We start from the raw sequence: 21372 nt of genomic DNA on the forward strand, positions 1-21372 counted from the left end.
ATCACAAGACTTGAATTTACTATTGACTCTACTATGAACTTGCCATTTATCTTGGGGATAGTTAAACTGGTTGATGTCCACCTTCCCTTCCGCCTTTAGAAGTTTTTGATTCTTTGAATAATACTGTGCATTTAGATGGATTCACCTATCTGAGTTGCTGTACTCCTCCCTCCTGTCCTCACTCAAAACTGTAAGGGAGAAAGAATACTTTTGTAGTACTGTACAACCATATTTGGCATGTTAACTTTATTAATACTGTAGATTACTATACATTTTACTTAATAAGATTGGCTACACAAAATTATGTAGGTTGAATTTAGTATTTATTTAATAGCTCTTCAAGGGGAATTTTTGCTATATACAATTTTTGCCTGTATCCTGACTTTAATTCTAATGAAAATACCATTCTGCTCTGGTTACCATGATACATAAGTGAGCTTCACCAGAGTTGTATGGTGAAGAGGCCACAAACTTCCCACCGTTGTGTTAAGTCTTAATACTAGTTCTCTCAGAAGTAGGAAAAGTAACTCCAGTAGAGCTCCAGTCTGGTGTGTCTGCCCTGTTTTTCACAGATCCACCAGGAAAGTAACCTCATGGTGCACAGGTGGGTGATTGAGTTTCTTCTGGTCATAACAGCATTCAGTACAGTGTTTGTTAGGCAGACAACGGAAGTAAACACTGTGCCTCATTGTGGTTATGGAAGAATGGAAGGCACGGTCAGCCTTCTTAAGAAATGTGGAGATGGCACAGAACATGTTTGAGACACTGAGGAAAGTAACACAGCCTTTGTGGCATGTATTTCAGACCTTCCTATCTTTGTGAGAATCCTGGTTTCTGCACTGTTGACCTCCTGCCCACCTGTGCAGAACAAAAACCCCAGAACAGATAGAAGCATCAGAGTGGTGTGAATAGCATTTCTGTTTTCAGAAATATGTGAAACTGGTGATTGAAGTTAAAGCACCAGCAATTCAAAGGGGAGGTAAAATCTGATAGTTTAGACATGGGCATGTGTTATATAGTTAATGAGTTTGTCCTTTCCCTCCCTTATTTTTTTATCTATTCTTGTGAATTAATGTTTACTATATTTGATATTGTACCAGGCATAAAGGCCCAAGAGTAACATGATTTTTCTTATTTACTACAGTGTTAATGATTTATTCTAGTTTCATATTTTTTTCCACTTTACAAGACAGTGATTAAGAGCACAGACTTTGGAGCCAGACTGCTTAGGAATGATCCCAGTTCTGCCACTTACTGCTTGTGTGATTCTGGACAAGTTGCTTAAGTTCATTTTATCACAGTTTACTCCTCTGTGAAATGGGAAAATAACTACTACATAAGGTTGTTGTGAGGAGTAAATGAGATAATATATATAAAGTGCTTAGATCAGTGTTTGGTATGTAGTGAGTACTATGTAAATGTTGGCCTCTATCCTATGTATTTCAAAATTCAATAACTACATCTGTATGTAACAATTAAACAAATTTGAATGAATACATTTGCAAGTGGTGCTGCATTCTAAGTGTAATGAATAAGAGTTATGTGCTGATTCAGTCATGCTTAATATACTTCTTTCAGATTTGTAAAGGACATAAATAAAATTGATTTCCTTTCCCCTCCAGTTATATGTTTCTCGGGAAAGCATAAGTCTTCTACAAACTTTGAAATAAATGTTTTAGTCTGTCTAGTACAATGCTTTTGACATAAGGATGCTCTACGTGTTTGCCAAATATAATCAAATTGGGGAAGAATCCTTAGATTTACTAAATTAATTGTGTTTGGGGATTGAGGGAGGAAAGAATCAAAGATGATTTAAGGTGGTGAAGCTTGAGGTAGATGGTAGTAGTGTTAATGAAGATAGGCCTTTCTTCTATGCTTACAAATTATTGTCCTGACTGGTTACCTAGTGTAGCATTTTATTTAAGATCCCAACCTCTGGGGAGTTATACTCTGTGACCTTGGACAAGTTACTTAACCTCTTTGTGCCTCAGAATTCTCATCTCTAAAATTATGATAATTTTATATATACCTCTGCAGGGTTTAGATAGAGATGAAATGTAATAATAACTATGACATGCTTAATTTCATTTATTGATACAGTAAATTAAAGCTACTATTACTCTCAATATTATCATTATTATTATCTCCATATATCTAATATTTCATTGTGCATTTTGATGGTTATATTTCCTGATGTACAGATTCTATTTCTGAAATGTGTATGAATTTTAGTTTGTGAAAATTCCAAGTGGCCATGTCATCTTGGTTTCCTGGCCCCTTAAAGCTCTGCCAACCTAGGCCAAATTCAAAATGCTAAAGTACCGTTGGGGTTTGCACCCTGGGCTAGGGGTTATTACAGGGCCCACAGGAGAGAAAAGTCTTCATGTTGATACTCTTCCCTCAGATACAGAAATTCTCATTCTTTAATTTAAAAGGTAAATGGTAGGTAACCACTAAGAGAAATTATATTTATAGGTACCACCAGTGACCAAGAGTTGGCCTTTTAGTCATGAGCATTTTTCAGATTCTGTATAATTTATTATTATAGTTATTTTTGGGAAAGAAGCAACATTCTAATTGTTAAATTTCCACCGTGGTTTTTTTTTTAATATGACTTGCAGAAAGAAATGATTATGTCCATGTTACTATTCCTTCCCTTCCCAGTTTGAAGTATAGAATTTTCAGAACTAGAAAGTATGTTAGTTTTTTATATCCAGTCCTTTATTTCATAGGTGAGCAACTAATGTCAAACTGGAGAGTTTGACATTTGGCTAGGTTGAGATGTGTACTATTGGTGTAAAATGCACATGAAATTTGGTTAGGCAGTTTGCCTAGTTAATGACGGACTCTGGCCTAGAGCTCAGATATTCTGAATTCTATGCTAGCACATTTTAACCCCTCTACCTTAGTATTCCCCATTTCAAAAACTGTCTTGAATTTTCTGCCATATGCTGAGGGAATGGGAGAAAGAGAGGGGAGAAAGGTGAAAAGAGAAGAGGGTCTGCAATTAATATTCCAAAAGAGGACACAGGACAATATGGTAAAAAAAAAATTTTGCCTGTCAAGTATATAGTGTATTATGAGGCAAAATAGCATAGAATTTAGAACCTTGAACATTGAAATCAGGCTGTCTGGGTTCTGTTTCTGACATTCCTCCTTCCTAGCTGTTTTACTCTGGGCACATTCTCTTTCCCTCGAAGTTTTTTTTTTTTTTTTCCTTTTCCTTTTTTCACTGAGAGAAGTGGGTGGTAGTTACTAACAATAGCTACCTTACTAAAGTTCCGGACATAGTCTTATTAGTGGAGAAGGGGAAAACCAGTTATGCGGTGATGAGTTGGCTTTAAAATACTTGGTTTTGCTGCTATATATGACTCAACACAGAATAATTTCAGGGGCTTTTGTTAAGGAATAAATAGTAGATATGTTTTGTGGTCTTTCATTTTAATACATTCTGTGACTTCTGCTAGCTGTCACAATGAAGGGATGTGAGGGTTTGGTTTATTTAAAAAAGACCAGCGGCAGTCATTTCTCAGATCAGTTATCAGGAGTACATACGGACAGCAAGCCTGGTAGACCAAGTCAGGTAGAAAATGAAAATATGAGGGTTTGAAGATTCAGGAGTTTCTCTAACCTTCTAAGAGGCACACAGAATGGTACAGATCAGGTACTTGGGATAAGGAAAACAAAAATAAATAATTTAACTAGTGCAAACATCATTTTCAGATTCAGTGGGGACTAAAATGAGTTAATAAATTATCCGGATAAGTTTAATGTTACTTCTCTAGCAACTTCTGGACCATTTCTTCCAGATATGCTAAAAGGAGCTTGAATTTTGCTTAGTGCTTTTCCCATTCTTAGCAGATATTCAGGATCTTTTCATTCATGTGGAAGAGCTTGACTGAGAGCCACTGGATAGTTTGATGGATAGTGAATTCGAGATGGGATAATATAGAGCATTAGTTCTCCTCATGTGCTATTTATAGAAAAAAGACAGAGGTCATTCTGACCTCAAGAAAGGTTATTCTGGCTGGAATTTTGGGAGAGCCTGATGTGTAGTTCATTTATATTTGATAGGAGAAGCCTTAGAAATGTCTAGGGGTAGAGACAACCTGTTGTTTTCTTCTCCCAGTAGATCACAATCGCATGGGAGCTAGTTTTGTAAAAAAGTATGATAATGTTCTCTGCCTGCTTTTGAGGAAATTGTGCTTACTGTGGTCCCCCAGTTTTGAGATGCTGAGATGTGCACTCAGTTTCTGAAATATCTTAAGTGAATACATGTATATCTTAGAGTTCAGGAAATATGGTTAGAAATAAAGTTACATTTACTTAAAGACTTCGATTATAAAACTCTTTTAAAGCAGAAATGGAGAAGCTGTAATTAGGCAACAAATAATTAATTACTAAATTAATTACATTGATTACCATGGGATTACAGAAGAGGGAGAGATTACTATTGGTAGATAGGAAAGACAATAGAAGAGGAAGTGTTTCAGTACAATATTAGAAGATAGACAGTATTTATATGAATAGATTGAAAGGAAGAAAAGTTTCTGGTAATGTGGAATGTATAAGACCATAATCACAGAGGCCCCCCCAAATCACAGAATTCAGTAAATAGTAAATCAGCTTGCCTTGTAGGTGAATAAAGCAAGTAACCCTTCTGTAGAAGAAATATAGTCTATCCTTTTTTAGGGCAGGGTGGTCCAGGGTGGGGCAGTGGGGGCAGAATGTAGAGAGCCAGTTAGAAATAGACTTTTATGCTGGGAAGGACATAAAGGGCTTAAGAAGATCTGTATATTGTAATATGAAGGATGGGTCAAAAGTGAAAGAGTGATGAAAAATAAGATGATCTGGTAAGATGGAAATACATAGGCCCACTTGCGATAAAATAGGACTTAGATTAGGATGACAGAATCAAGATCACAAAGTACTGGAAAGAGGAGAGATGTTGGAAAGGGGGAAACAAACGGGCATACTTGGTGACTAAGGAAGATATAAAATCATATAGACTCATTCCCCCACAGAATCATGACTCCTCAATTAACTGCATGACAAATTAGCTGTTGTTGTATTATATATATAACTACCAGATCATTTGATTTTGGTAAATAGTTTCCCTTATAAATGGAAAAATCTGGTTGTGTGAATAAAAAATAAAATCGTTTTTACTCGTATTTGTTAGCATTGATGGGTAAGAAAGTTTAGTATCACTTTCTCTAGATGCTTTCTCTAGATTGTTTACTCTTTGCTGGGGAAAAATGGCAGAGGTTTTGTAGCTAGTAGGAATTCAAATGCAGTAATTAGAAAGGACACACAAATTTTGAAATAGTATTTTATGCCTCTTGATCTCAGGTACAAAACACGAGATGAAGCAGTTAAATAGCAAAGCAAGACAGGAGGGACAGAGAATTAAAGTAAGTGTTTTCTATCTATTGCATCTATGTTCCCATTAACCTCTGTTTTGTTATGTAACTGCTCCTTCTGAATGTTCTGAATGTAAAGAAAGCTATCGTTAAGAAAAGGTGTATTTCAAAGTTAGGTTTAAATAAACCTATGAGAAAAAATGTTGTTTGTTACTCTTGGTTGTATTCAAAACAGCAACTGCTTGTGAATCGTAATCTTGAATAAGATTCTTGGATAAGAAAAAATTGGGTTAAGATTATGTAGGCTCCTTTAAATCTCTTGACAATAGATATTTAAAATCAAAGGAATCATATAGCTATCTAATTGTTCACTTTTCCATTTTACCAGTCAAACCTTCTATTTTTTTCAGTCTAGCCATTCTTCAGGGACAATCCCTGTTGAAATGCTTTAACATAATCTTTTGGAAAAAGCCTTTATGTCAGTTTCTCTCCTCACTATGAGTTGCACTAAACTTTGTATACCTATGAAATTTTTATCAGGATCAACCTTTACAGTTCTCTTGCTTAATCTCATTGTTCAGTCTTTAAAGTTAACAAGTGGAAGTGAAAACTTTATTACTCTTTGAATCTCTCTTATGTCCCTTTTTGTAATTGTTGAGATCTTACATTCTGACAGCATTTTTTTTCATTTTCTATACATTTAAATATTTCTTATTCATGAAAATATAATAGAGGGTGGATTCTGGCTGAATACATTTTTAGGCCCACTTAGCTTATTTTTATTAACAGTGATCATAATTAGCATTTCTCATAGTTTGAAACTTTTCACGTGTTGCATATTTTAAGCTTAAAACCAGCTCACCAAAAAGCCATTTAAAAAATGCATTTAGGAAATTGAGGCTCAGAGAAGGTAGATAACTAACCACATATCGAACATCTAAGACTGTACCATATCACACCTGTCAAAAGTATAAGAGACCCCAAAGCAGGTGTTATTTTAGCTTGTCCAAGACTCCAAAGACAGCTACTCTAGAAATTGGCAGATGATGTTCCTGTTATTTCTTATAAGAAATATTGACATTTTAATCTTAACAAAACATAATCCATGGAATGAATCAATCAGATAAGCCTACTTCCTGATTTCACCACTATATTTGACCTTGGAAAAGGTAAGGTACACAATTTCTAAGCCTCAGATTTCTCATCTGCAAAAGGATTTACCTCATAAGAAGTGGGTGAGAATTAAATACAGGATGTCTTATACAAGTATTTAGCACAGTATCTGGAATTTATTTAGTAGTCTGTTTACATCCAGTTTCATGAAAAGTTACAGCTCTATTCTGATACAAAACCATGTTAGGAATTTTACAAATCTTGGATGTTCCTTGTAGAGGCAGCTGTTTTGAATTCCTGGGGTATGTCCTGAACAAGATGAGGAACTTCTTACGGTTTTTTAAATGCCCACCAACAGGTTCTATAACTCAGAAAAAGTAAATTATATTTACAAAATTGAAACTATCAGGAAACTTCATTGCATTACAGATGTTGGGATTTAAAGATTATTGGGGGGGAAAAAACTAGGCAACCTAGATGCTTACCATTGTAGATTCTTACTAATCTATATTCTTTTGACAGCATATAGATTCTAAAGAGGAGACTTCAGTTCATCAAATTTGTTTGAAAGGATATCTATTTCATAAAATAGTTAAGAGACCTAAAATGAACTGCTTTATGTCAAAGGCTTAGCATAGTCAATTAATGTTAGTTCCCTTTGTGATCTACTTTTGTTTTCATGTATTTTATATTTACTGATTTTATTTTACTGATATTCTTAAATAACTAGTTTTTTGTTACACTGGTTTTCTCTCTTGTTTTTATTCTTCTTTTCTTTTAAGTATCTTTGACTTCCAAATTTACCTTTACTCTGATAATTTGCACTTTGTTTCCTAGTTTCTTAAGATAGAAGTTGAGGTCATTGCTTTGAGGCCTTTCATCTTTCCTAATAGTCATTATGGTACTATAAATTTTCCTCTAACCATGGTGTTACCTGCTTCCCCAAAATTTTGCTATTCTGTTTTCATTTCATTCACTTTAAAATATTTTATAATTTTCCTATTGATTTCTTCCTTGATGCATGGATTATGTAGAAGTATATTGTTAAATTTTGAAATATTTGGGGATTCTCCAGTATTTTTATTAAGAAAAAATATTTTTTAATTAGTAAATAAAATGAATTTTAATTTATTAAATTAATGAATTCATTGTGATCAGAGAACATGCTTTAGTTCTTTGTATAGATCCATATTTCTTTTTTTTTTTAATTTTGGTATCATTAATCTACAATTACATAAAGAACCTTATGCTTACTAGGCTCCCCCCTTCACCAAGTCGCCACACAAACCCCATTACAGTCACTGTCCATCAGCGTAGTAAGATGCTGTAAAATCACTACTTGTCTTCTCTATGTTGCACAGCCCTCCCCGTGCCCCGCTCCCACACATTATACATGCTAATAGCAATACCCCCTTTCTTTTTCCGCACCCTTATCCCTCCCTTCCCACACATCCTCCCCAGTCCCTATCTGTTTGGTAACTGTTAGTCCATTCTTGGGTTCTGTGATTCTGCTGCTGTTTTGTTCCTTCAGTTTTCCTTTGCTCTTATACTCCACATATGAGTGAAATCATCTGGAACTTGTCTTTCTCTGCCTGGCTTATTTCACTGAGCATAATACCCTCTAGCTCCATCCATGTTGTTGCAAATGGTAGGATTTGTTCTCTTCCTGTGGCTGAATAATATTCCATTGTGTATATGTACCACATCTTCTTTATACATTCATCTACTGATGGACACTTAGGTTGCATCCATTTCTTGGCTATAGTAAATAGTGCCACGATAAACATAGGGGTGCATCTGTCTTTTTCAAACTGGGCTGCTGTTTTTTTAGGGTAAATTCCTACAAGTGGAATTCCTGGGTCAAATGGTATTTCTTTTTTGAGCTTTTTGAGGAACCTCCATATTGCTTTCCACAATGGTTGGACTAATTTACATTCCCAACAACAGTTTAGGAGGGTTCCCCTTTCTCAACAACCACGCCAACATTTGTTGTTGTTTGTCTTTTGGGTGGTGGCAATCCTTACTGGTGTGAGGTGATATCTCATTGTGGTTTTAATTTGCATTTCTCTGATAACAAGCGATGTGGAGCATCTTTTCATGTGTCTGTTGGCCATCTGAATTTCTTCTTCGGAGAACTGTCTGTTCAGCTCCTCTGCCCATTTCTTAATTGGATTATTTGCTTTTAATTTGTTGAGGTACGTGAGCTCTTTATATATTTTGGATGTTAACCCTTTATCAGATCTGTCATTTATGAATGTATTCTCCCATACTGTAGGATGCTTTTTGTTCTATTGATGGTGTACTTTGCTGTACAGAAGCTTTTCAGCTTGATATAGTCCCACTTGTTCATTTTTGTTTTTGTTTCTCTTGCCTGGGGAGATATGTTCATGAAGAAGTCACTCATATTTATGTCCATGAGATTTTTGCCTATGTTTTTTTCTAAGAGTTTTATGGTTTCATGACTTACATTCAGGCCTTTGATCCATTTCGAATTTACTTTTGTGTATGGGGTTAGACAGTGATCCAGTTTCATTCTCTTACATGTAGCTGTCCACTTTTGCCATCACCATCTGTTGAAGAGACTGTCATTTCCCCATTGTATGTACATAGCTCCTTTATTGTATATTAATTGACCATATATGTTTGGGTTAATATCTGGAGTTTCTATTCTGTTCCACTGGTCTGTGGCTCTGTTCTTGTGCCAGTACCAAATTGTCTTGATTACTGTGGCTTTGTAGTAGAGCTTGAAGTAGGGGAGTGAGATCTCCCCAACTTTATTCTTCCTTCTCAGGATTGCTTTGGCTATTCAGGGTCTTTGTGGTTCCATATGAATTTTTGAACTATTTGTTCCAGTTCGTTGAAGAATGCTGTTGGTAATTTGATAGGGATTGCATTGAATCTGTAGATTGCTTTGGGCAGGATGGCCATTTTGATTATTAATTCTTCCAAGCCAAGAGCATGGGATGAATTTCCGTTTGTTAGTGTCCTCTTTAATTTCTCTTAAGAGCGTCCCATAGTTTTCAGGGTATAGGTCTTTCACTTCCTTGGTTAGGTTTATTCCCAGGTATTTTATTCTTTTTGATACCATTGTGACTGGAATTGTTTTCCTGATTTCTCTATTAGTTCATTGTTAGTGTATAGGAAAGCCACAGATTTCTGTGTATTAATTATGTATCCTGCAACTTTGCTGAATTCTGATATTAGTTCTAGTAGTTTTGGAGTGGAATCTTTAGGGTTTTTTTATGTACAATATCATGTCATCTGCAAATAGTGACAGTTTGACTTCTTCTTTACCAATCTGGATTCTTTGTATTTCTTTGTTTTGTCTAATTGCCGTGGCTAGGACTTCCAGTACTATTTTGAATAACAGTGGGGGAAGTGGGCATCCCTGTCTTGTTCCCAATCTCAGAGGAAAAGCTTTCAGCTTCTCGCTGTTCAGTATGATGTTGGCTGTGGGTTTATCATATGTGGCCTTTATTATGTTGAGGTACTTGCCCTCTCTACACATTTTGTTGAGAGTTGTTATCATGATGGATGTTGAATTTTGTTGAATGCCTTTTCAGCATCAATGGAGATGATCATGTGGTTTTTGTCCTTCTTTTTGTTGATGTGGTGGATGATGTTGATGGATTTTCGAATGTCGTACCATCCTTGCATCCCTGGGATGAATCCCACTTGGTCATGGTGTATGATCCTTTTGATGTATTTTTGAATATGGTTTGCTAATATTTTGTTGAGTATCTGTACATCCACATTCATCAGGGATACTGGTCTGTAATTTTCTTTTTTGGTGAGGTCTTTGTCTGGTTTTGTTATTAGGGTGATGTTGGCTTCATAGAATGAGTTTAGGAGTATTCCCTCCTATTCTATTTTTTGGAAAACTTTAAGGAGAATGGGTATTATGTCTTCTCTGTATTTCTAATAAAATTCCGAGGTAACTCCATCTGGTATGGGGTTTTTGTTCTTGGGTAGTTTTTTGATTACTGCTTCAATTTCGTTGCTGGTAATTGGTTTGTTTAGATTTTGTGTTTCTTCCTTGGTCAGTCTTGGAAGGTTGTATTTTTCTAGGAAGTTGTCCATTTCTTCTAGGTTTTCCAGCTTATTAGCATATAGGTTTTCATAGTAGTCTCTAATAATTCTTTGTATTTCTGTGGGGTCTGTCGTGATTTTTCCTTTCTCAATTTTGATTCTCTTCATGTGTGTTCATTCTCTTTTTCTCTTATTAAGTCTGGCTAGAGGCATACCTATTTTTCTTATTTTCTCAAAGAACCAGCTCTTGGTTTCATTGATTTTTTCTATTTTTTGATTCTTCTCAACTTTATTTATTTCTTCTCTGATCTTTATTATGTCCCTCCTTCTGCTGACTTTAGGCCTCACTTGCTCTCTTTTTTCCAATTTCGATAATTTTGATTTTAGACCATTCATTTGGGATTGTTCTTCCTTCTTTAAATATGCCTGGATTGCTATATACTTTCCTCTTAAGACTGCTTTTGCTGCGTCCCACAGAAGTTGGGGCTTTGTGTTGTTGTTGTCATTTGTTTCCATGTATTCCTTTATCTCTATTTTAATTTGTTTGTTCATCCATTGACTGTTTAGGAGCATGTTGTTAAGCCTCCATGTGTTTGTGAGCCTTTTTGCTTTCTTTGTACAGTTTATTTGTAGTTTTATAGCTTTGTGGTCTGAAAAGTTGGTTGGTAGAATTTCAATCTTTTGGAATTTACTGAGGCTCTTTTTGTGGCTTAGTATGTGGTCTATTCTGGAGAATGTTCCATGTGCACTTGAGAAGAATGTGTATCCTGTTGCTTTTGGATGTAGAGTTCTGTAGAAGTCTGTTAGGTCCATCTGTTCTAGTGTGTTGTTCAGTGCCTCTGTGTCCTTACTTCCTGGTGGATCTATCCTTTGGAGTGAGTGGTGTGTTGAAGTCTCCTAAAATGAATGCATTGCATTCTATTTCCTCCTTTAATTCTGTTAGTACTTGTTTCGCATATGTCGGTGCTCTTGTATTGGGTGCATATATATTTATAATGGTTATATCGTCTTGTTGGACTGAGCCCTTTATCATTATGTAATGTCCTTCTTTATCTCTTGTTACTTTCTTTGTTTTGAAGTCTGTTTTGTCTGATACTAGTACTGCAACACCTACTTTTTTCTCACTGTTGTTTCCATGAAGTATCTTTTTCCATCCCTTGATTTTTAGTGTGTGCATGTCTTTGGGTTTGAGGTGAGTCTCTTTAAGCAGCATATAGATAGGTCTTGCTTTTTTATCCATTCTATTACTCTGTGTGTTTTGGTTGGCGCATTCAGTCCATTTACATTTAGCATGATTATTGAAAGATACGTACTTATTGCCATTGCAGGCTTTAGATTTGTGGTTACCAAAGGTTCAAGGTTAACTTCTTTACTAACTTAACTCGCTTATTGAGTTATTATAAACACTGTCTGATCTTTCTTTATTTCTCTCCCTTCTTATTCCTCCTCCTCCATTCTTTGTATGTTGGCTGTTTTATTCTCTGGTCTTTTCTGTTTCCTTTGACTGCTTTTGTGAGTAGTTTATTTTATTTTTTGCCTTTAGTTAGTATTTGGTTGATCTGCTTTCTTTTCTGTGATTTTATTTTCTCTGGTGAGATCTATTTAGCTAAAAAGTGCTTCCATTTAGAGGAGTCCCTCTAAAATACCCTGTAGATGTGGTTTGTGGGATGCAAATTCCCTCAACTTTTGCTTGTCTGAGAATTGTTTAAGCCCTCCTTCATATTTAAATGATAATTGTGCTGGATACAGTAACCTTGGTTCAAGGCCCTTCTGTTTCATTGCATTGAATATATCATGCCATTCTCTTCTGGCCTGTAAGGTTTCTGTTGAGAAGTCTGATGATTTCCTTTGTAGGTGACCTTTTTCCTCTCTAGGTGCTTTTAATACTCTGTTCTTGTCCTTGATCTTTGCCATTGTAATTATTATGTGTCTTGGTGTTGTCCTCCTTGGGTTCCTTCTGTTGGGAGTTCTGTGTGCTTCCATGATCTGAGTGACTATTTTCTCCCCCAGTTTCGGGAAGTTTTCAGTAATTATTTCTTCAAATACACTTTCTGTCCCTTTTTCTCTCTCTTCTGTTACCCCTATAATGCGGATATTGTTCCTTTTGGATTGGTCACACAGTTCTCTTAGTATTGTTTTATTTCTGGAGAACCTTTTATCTCTCTCTGCATCAGCTTCTATGCGTTCCTGTTCTCTGTTTTCTGTTCCATTAATGGCCTCTCGCATCTCGTCCATTCTGCTTTTATGTCCTTCCAGAGATTGTTTTATTTCTGTAGTCTCCCTCCCTACAGTGTCGTTTAGCTCTTGCATATTTCTCTGCAGCTCCATCAGCATGGTTATGACCTTTATTTTGAATTCTTTTTCAGGAAGATTAGTCAGGTCTATCTCCCCAGATTCCTTCTCAGGGGAGGACGTCTGTGTGATTCTGGTCTGGATCAAATTCTGCCTTTTCATGGCGATAGAGGTAGTTGTGGGGAGTTGGCACATGTGTCCGCTGGGAGAACATCCCTTCTTGCTACTTTGTGGCCTTTCTCTCCTGGGAGAATGGCAACCCCTAGCGGCTTGTGCTGGGCAGCTGCGTGCAGACAGGGTCTCTGATTCTTGCCCTGCTGCTGTGAAGGAAGCTCCATGCATGGTTGATTTGGGCATGGCCAGCCTCTGGCCGCCTCTCCACTATGGCGGGGCCACACCGGAGGGGGAACAGGCGGGAGGCAGTTTATCACCGTGAGGGGCCTCAGAGCTGCGCTGCTGCCCAGGGGGTTAGAGCGCCCGGAGTTCCCCGGGATTCCCATCTGCTGGGCTGAGTGTGCCAGGACACCTCCATCCAGCTGTGAGGTCCCCGTCCCTTTAAGACTTTTTAAAAGCACTCGCTTTACTTTGCCCCAGGGGCACCGGCTGTGGGGACCCGCTCACAGGTTTTACTGTCCCATTTTCCCTAGTATCCAGCACCCCACACACTGTGTGTCTGCACTCTGGTGCAGATGGCTAGGACTGGTTATTTAGCAGTCCTGGGCTCCCTCTCCCTGCCCACTCTGACTCCTCTCCTCCCATCAGGGAGCTGAGATAGGGGTGTCGCTTGGGTCCCGCCCGGCCTTGGCTTGTATTTTACCCCCTTCGTAAGGCGCAGGGTTCTTGCCAGGTGTATATGTAGTCTGGCTGTTGTCCTGTATCTTCTGGTCTCTCTTTTAGGAATAGTTGTATTTGTTGTATTTTCATAAATATACATGGTTTTGGGCGGAGATTTCCACTGCTCTACTCACGCCGCCATCTTCGCTTCTCCCTCTAGATCCATATTTCTGTCTGGTATTATTTTCCTTTTGATCGAAGGACTCCTTTAATATTCTTCATTGTGTAGGCCAGATGCTGATGAAGTTTTTCACTCTCTGTGTGTCTTAAATAATATTATTATTATTATTACTATTTTAAATTAGGTATAGAGTTCTCAGTTGAGATATCTCCCTCTCCTTCTCCCAGCAGTTAAAAAATTTACTTTGTTTTCACTCTCTCAGTGATCAATGTCCTGTGCAACCCATGTCCAGTATCTTAGAACTATTGACTAATCTATTCTGTTTCGTTTTTTTGATTGTTTGAGTGTTAATGTAGTATTTGCTGCTGCATTCTGTGTGGAAGTGGAAGTGAAATGTGGTTTTTAGTTAGGCTGATCGGATAGGACCTTTGATTGCTTCATCAGTAGAAACTGTAGGAGCAGCATGATATGAGTGAATGGAGAAATGAAGCCTGCTCTATCAGCTTATTTGCACAAGACTGAAAGTACTGGCTTATTCAAGAGATCCTTAGAATTTTGCCACCATAGTCAGTATTGTGCAGTTGCTTTCCTTATTACCAGCTGTCCATAGATATGTATCTACTAATGTTCTGTAATCAGAAGACAAAAAATCTGTTCTTTAATATAGCAGTATGATTAGATATCTTACACTGACAAGCTGTGTGAACTTAGGCGTGCACCTTTACTTCCTTGAATCTTTTCACTTTGTCTGTTAAAGATGCCTCTGTATAAATTAAATAGTTTTCAACCAGGGTTTCCAGATTCTAACAAGATAATGGAAATGAAGGTTCAAATTGATTTGAAAATATACTAAATAATCTAATCCAGCAGTTTATCTAGTGTGTTTCAGAGACCTCTTGGTATTCCTGAGACCCAGTTCTAGGGTTTGCAAGGTAAAACTGTTTTCATGTCACTGAAGTCTTGAACTCCCTAAGATCATCCATGAAGGTTGGAACCAAGTTCTTCCAAACTCCTCTTAATATTAATATTCTCACCTCTTCCCTTGAATCGTGAATGGTCTTAATGGCATATAGGATGGAGAATCCTTTCAAGAAGATTTTTGGCTAATTTGCCCAGATCCATCAGAGGAATCACTATCTATGGCAGCTACAGCCTTACAGAATGTTATTTCTTCAATAATAAGACTTGAAAGTCAAAATGACTCCTTGATCCATGGGCTATAGGGTGGGTACTGATTTAGCAGGCACGAAAACAACATTAATCTCATTGCCCATCTCCGTCAGAGCTCTTGGGTGACCACGTGCATTGTCAATGAGCAGGAATGTTTTGAAAGGAATCTTTTCTTCTGAGCAGCAGGTCTCAGCAGTGGGCTTAAAATAGTCAGTAAACCATGTTATAAACAGAAGTGCTGCCATCCAGGTTTTGTTGTTCCATTTACAGAGCAGCACACGCAGAGTAGATTTAGCATAATGCACAATGCTTAAGGCCCTAGGGTTTTCGGAATGGTCCGTGGTTAGTGAGTCCTGGCTTCAACTTAGAGTCTCCAGCTGCATTAGAGTCAGCCTGTCCTCTGAAGCTCTGAAGCCAGGCAGGCATTGACTTCTCTAGCTATGAAAGTCCTCGATGGCATCTTCTTCCAACAGAAGGCTGTTCTGTCTGCACTGAAAATCTGTTGTTTAGTGTAGTCGCCTTTCTTAATTACCTAAGTCAGATCTTTTGGATAACATGTTGTAGCCTCTACATCAGCTCTTGCTGCTTCTCCTTGCAGTTTTGTATTATGGAGACAGCTTCTTTCCTTAAGCCTCATGAGCCAACCCCTGTCAGCTTCAAACCTTTCTTCTGTAGCTTCCTCACGGCTCTCAGCCTTCATAAAATTGAGGTGGAGTCCTATTGGGCGTTACACTGGATTGGGCTTTGGTTTCAGAGAATGTTGTGGCTGTTTTGATCTTCTATCCAGACCACTGAACTTTCTCCTTATCAGCAATAAGGCTGTTTTGCGTTCTTATCATTTGTTTGTTTGCAGAGCAGCACTTTTACTTTCCTTCAAGAAGTTCCCCTTTCCATTCACAACCTGGCTAACTTTCTGGTGCCAGTGGCCCGGCTAGCTTTCAGCCTGTCTCAGGCTTTCAACATGCCTTCCTCAGTAAGTGTGATTTAATCATGTCTAGCTTTTGATTTAAGTGAGAGATGTGAGGCTCCTCCTTTCACCTGAACACGTAGAGGCCACTGTAGGGTTATTAATTGGCCTGATTTCAATATTGTTGTGTCTCAGGGAATAGGGAGGCCTTAGGCAAGGGAGACAGATGCGAGAACGGCTGTTCTGTGGAGCAGTCAGAACACACACAACATTCATCCATTAAATTTACCATCCGTTTTATATGGACAGAGTTTGTGGTGCCCCAAAACAATCTTCAAAGAGCACTGATCACGGATCACCATTAACAAATACAATAATAATGAAAAGGTTGGAAAATTGTGAGAATTACCAAAATGTGACACACAGACATGAGGTGAGCAAATGCTGTTTGAAAAGTGGTGCTGATTAGACTTGGCCTGATGCACGGTTGCCACAAACCTTCAATTGGTTAAGAAAAAAGATGCAGTATCTGCAGTGCACCATTAAATACGATATGCCTATGTATGTTTCTCAGACTGATGAATGAGTACTCCTCCCAGGGGGCTTCTCAGCAGTATGTTGGAGTTCCTTAGAGGCCTTCATGGTTAGGCAACTGATGGAGAAGAAGATGATAGTTTTTCTTACTGATAGTTAAAAAAAAGAAGGCTGGCAAACATTCAAAATTGAGTAATGGTTTTAGTTACAAAAGTGCCATGAAAATGGGAGGATATTGTATTTAGAATTTAATTCCTTTTATCTTCATAGGAATAAAGGCTAACCTAGAAGAGAAAATGTTCCTTAAATATACCTTTGAAATAGTGACATGTTGATTGTAAAGTGGTTGTATAGTTGCAATTGTGGGAATACTTAAATACAACTTTTTAAAAAATGCTTTCTTGAACTAAAAAAAGTAAGTGGAGGCTTTCTTTAAAGTATCTTAAATGCTTTATCAAGAGAAATTACAAAAATTGAAAATGAGGAAATGTTCAAAATTCAAGAAAAACTTGATGACTTCTTTCACTGAGCTCCCCATTTAGTGTAGAAGTCTCTGCTGAAAGACTATATTTAGTTTTCAGAAGTCCATTTATCATGAAAATGTGATTTGTGAAAGTGAGGTTTTAAATGTCAAATTTATTTACAGAGTAGTTACTTGCACCTCTCATATCCGATGTTCATACCTTTCCACCTTTCAAACGATGTCCTAACATTTCAACTTCTGAGATTGTGCAAGAGAAACTGTATGTAACAGAAAACAGAGGTAATGTGGTCATTGGGTAGAAATGGCGATTTCTTTCACTGCCCTTATTTTGTTGGAATGTCTGTATGGCAACCTGTGATCCTGTAGCCAGATGATTTCATGAAGTTTCAGAGATACAGGAACTGAATAAATGGTGGGTCTGTCTCTTCCAAGTCCTTTTGCATTCAGTGGCTTTGGGTAGCTTCTGTGCTGTAGAACAAATCATGGATCCCCTAAGGAAGACTAGATGCCTCCCTCCTCTGATCCTGTTTCTCTTTTTGAGACTCAAGTTGAATTTGGGTTTCAGGCTTTGACTATAAATATTTTTATTTCTGTTTGAATAAAAATTTTTTGCAGTGTTCAGTTCATTACTAATAAGCTCTTCAGATGTGCCTCCTTTAATTTATTGAAATGGGGTTACATAGCCTTTCTCTAGAGTGTTTTCACTCATTTTGTGAGAATGAATATTCTCAACTATAATTGTGAAGGCATCATGAGCTCTGTGTCACAGGGAAGCACTTAACTACTAATCCTAATGGTATATATATATATTGCTTCTAGGTTTGTTGGGGCTTCTGTTTGCATTTCCATCACAGAAGCTTGCTATAGTTTGTTCTTACCTTGGGCAAGGGGAATGTTCTGCAATAGGAATGAATGTCTGTACTTAATATCTACTTACCAAAGGAGATTTTTTCATTTCCCATTTTTGTTTCCTTTTTGCCCATCAGAATCCACAGTTTCAAAAACAGTTTATCAAAGTTCCACTGCCTCCACTATTTTGAGTACCATTTGCCAGGTTGGGTAGTTCAAATTTTTTAAATTATGTTGTTGCATTTTCCTGGCTTTATTCCTTTGTCACTTGTGAATTACTATTTGAAGAAATATGCCCTTTATTCTGTGTGACTCCAGGTTGCCATTGAGCCATTTAATTCACAGTAATTCCAGGGAAGAACAGTTATTATTAGAGAAGGAACATTTCATGGTAGGCTTTGGAGTCAGGCTGCCTGAGTTCAAATACCTGTCCTGCTAGTTACTGTTAGATATGTTAGATATGAATTATCTGAGTCTGTTACCATATCAATGGAATGAGAATAATATTTCATGAGATTTTGAGCATTTATGGAATTGTGAGGATTCATTGACTTCATGGGGTTTTAGGAATAAAGTGAGTAAACCCCTTAACTTCTGGCAAAACATATCACCAAATATATGTTGCTGCTGTTCTTGATGTTGGCATAGATAACCTGAAGTTAGATAGAATGAACACTTGGTGTGTATTCGTAGAAGGAATCACCAATCCTTCAACCATGGCTGATTTACTTTTACCTTCAAGGAAATATATCCAGGCCAGGCATTCAGTACCCACATGAATCAGTTATCAAAAGAACATTGTTTCAAGTAAAAGTCATAAATATGCTCACTGATTTACAGAAAAGTGTTGAAGATCTCAAGGACAACTTCAGAAAAGACACAAGAGCTGAAAAAGAGTCACTCAGAGCTGAAGAATACAGTAACAAATGAAACATGCAATGGAGGGAATGAATAGAAGATTGCTGCAAGTAGAGGAAACAGTCAATGAGATTGAAATTAGAGACCAGGAACACAATGAAGCTGAGAAACAGAGAGAAAAAGATCTCTAGAAATGAAAGAATGATAAGAGAGCTGTGTGACCAATCCAAATGACATAGTATTCACATAATAGGGATACTAGAAGGAGAAGAGAGAGACAAATGGATAGAAAAGTTTCTTTGAGGAAATAATTCTTCCTCCTTCCCCAGTGTGGGGAAGGAAATAAGACACTCAGGTAGGTCATGGAAGCTCAGAGATCCCCTAACAAAAGGGACCCCAGGAAGGCAACACTGAGGTAAATAGTAACTAAAATGGCAAAGATTAAGGATAAGGAGAGAGTACATAAAGCAGCCAGAGAGAGAGAAAGGGATTACTTATAAAGGAAACCCCATCAGGTTATTATCAGATTTCTCAGCAGAAACTTTATAGGCCAGAAGGGAGTGGCATGAAATATTCAATGTACTGAAACAGAAGGATGTTCAACCAAGAATCCTCTTCCCAGAAAGATTATCATTTAAGTTTGAAGCAGGGATTAAACACGGATAAATGGAGGCTCAAAGAATTTATAACAACTAAACCAGCATTTCAGGACGTTAAAGGGACTGCTGTAGACAGACATGTTCCTAAGGCTAAAGTAGCTTTCTCCAGTGAAAGTAAACCCAGTAAAGGCAGTAGACCAATTAATTACCAAGCAAGTACAAAATTAAAGCGAAAGAAGCAAAATCAACTCTATACAAAATTAATCAAGGATTACACAAAATGTGCAGATTCTGACATCTAGTAAATAAAATGTAGGAAGAAGAAGAAAAAGGCACTTTAACATTGTGTTTGAAATAGAGTAATTAGCAACTTAATATAGACCTGTTATACAGTAAGGGAGCTATCCTTGAACCTTTAGTAACTAGAAAACTCCTGTAATGATAGAGAAAAAAATTAAAAAGAGGATTGGAATCACGAAACTAAAGAACACCAAAATAACAAGAGAAGAATATAAAAGAGTAACAGAACAGAGAGGAACTATACAAATGACCAGAAAACAATTAATAAAATGACAGTAAGTACATACCTATCAATAATTACCATAAATGTAAGTGGACTGAATGCACCAATCAAAACACATAGAGTGGCAAATGGATAAAGAAACAAGACCCATCTATATGCTACCTACAGGAGACTCAGACCCAAAGACATAAACATACTAAAAGGGAAGGGAAGGGTTAAGATGTTTCATGCAAACAGTAGGGAGAAAAAAGCAGGAGAAGCAGGATTTATATCAGACAAAATATATTTCAAAAGAAAGAAACAGAGACAAAGAAGGACATTTCATAATGATAAAGGGGTCAGTTCAACAAGAGGATGTAACCATTATAAATATCTATGCACCAAACACAGGACCACCTAAATATCTAAAACAAATAGTAACAGAATTAAAGCAGGAAATTGATTGTAACACCTACATTTTAGGAGACTTTAACACCCCACTCACATCAATAGATGAACCACACAGAAAATAAATAAGGAACAGGCATTTTGAACAATACATTATATCAAATGGACTTAACAGATACTTACAGAACATTCCACCCAAAAATAGCAGGATACACATTTTTCTGAAGTGTACATGGAACGTTCTCCATAATAGATCACATAGTAGGCCACAAAAAAGAGCCTCAATAAATTCAGAAAGTTTGAAATTGTATCAAGCAACTTCTCAGACCACAGTGTTAGGAAACTAGAAATAAATTACAAAGGAAAACAAAAAGCCTATAAATATCTGTAGGCTAAACAACATTCTTCTAAATAATCAGTGAACAAATTAAAACAAATGAAGCAATACATAGAGACAAATGTAAACAAAAATCCAACAACCCAAAATCTGTGGGACACCACAAACGAAGTTGTAAGGGAACTATATAACTATATAGGCCTACCTCAAGAAAAGAACAATCGCAAATAAACAGTCTAAACTCACAATTAAAGAAACCTGAAAAAGAAGAACAAATGAAACCCATAGTTAGTAGAAGGAGGGAGATAATAAAGATCAGAGTAGAAATAAATAAAATAGAGAAAAATAAAACAATAGAAAAAAATTAATGAAATCAGGAGCTGGTTCTTTGAGAAAATAAACAAAATAGATAAATCCCTAGCCACACTTACCAAGAAAAGAAGAAAGTGTACACACATAAACAAAATCAGAAATGAAGAGAGAATAGTCAGAACAGATACCACAGAAATACAAAGAATTACTAAAGAATGCTATGAAAAGTTATATTCCAATAAATTGGACAACTAGAAGAAATGGACAGATTGCTAGAAAAATACAACCTTTTAAGATTAACCCAGGAAGAAACAGAAAATCTGAATAGATCAGTCACCAGCAATGAAATCAATTTGGTAATCAAAAAACTCCCAAAAAACAAAATACCAGGGCTTGATGACTTCACAGCTTAATTCTAACAAACATTTAAAGAAGAGCTAATACTCATCCTTCTTAAAGTATTCTAAAAAGTAGAAGAGGAGAGAATACTTCCAAACTCATTCTTTAAGGCCAGAGTCACTCTAATGTCAAAGCCAGACAAAGGAACCACAAAAAAAGAAAATTGTAGACCAGTATCTCTGATGAACATAGATGTAAAAATCAACAAAATATTAGCAAATTGAATTAAAACATACATCAAAAAGATTGTCCATCACAACG

At 36.8% G+C, this 21372-nt stretch overlaps 1 protein-coding gene across 8 annotated transcripts in view; it reads left to right on the top strand.

Moving 5' to 3' along the window:
• Positions 1–21372, top strand: part of TCF12 (transcription factor 12) — a 415896-nt gene that overhangs the window by 153683 nt on the left and 240841 nt on the right. For 3 of the 8 annotated variants that reach the window (XM_057488840.1, XM_057488841.1, XM_036929726.2), the window contains one exon: positions 5353–5414. The exons of the other annotated variants lie outside the window; for them this stretch is intronic. In XM_057488840.1, the coding sequence (XP_057344823.1) occupies positions 5367–5414 (48 nt within the window). In that variant the 5' untranslated portion in view covers positions 5353–5366. The remainder of the gene's footprint in view (positions 1–5352; positions 5415–21372) is intronic. 8 annotated transcript variants of the gene reach the window in all.

Source organism: Manis pentadactyla, chromosome 11, assembly GCF_030020395.1.
Source record: "Manis pentadactyla isolate mManPen7 chromosome 11, mManPen7.hap1, whole genome shotgun sequence".
In the NCBI taxonomy this organism is placed as follows: Eukaryota; Metazoa; Chordata; class Mammalia; order Pholidota; family Manidae; genus Manis; species Manis pentadactyla.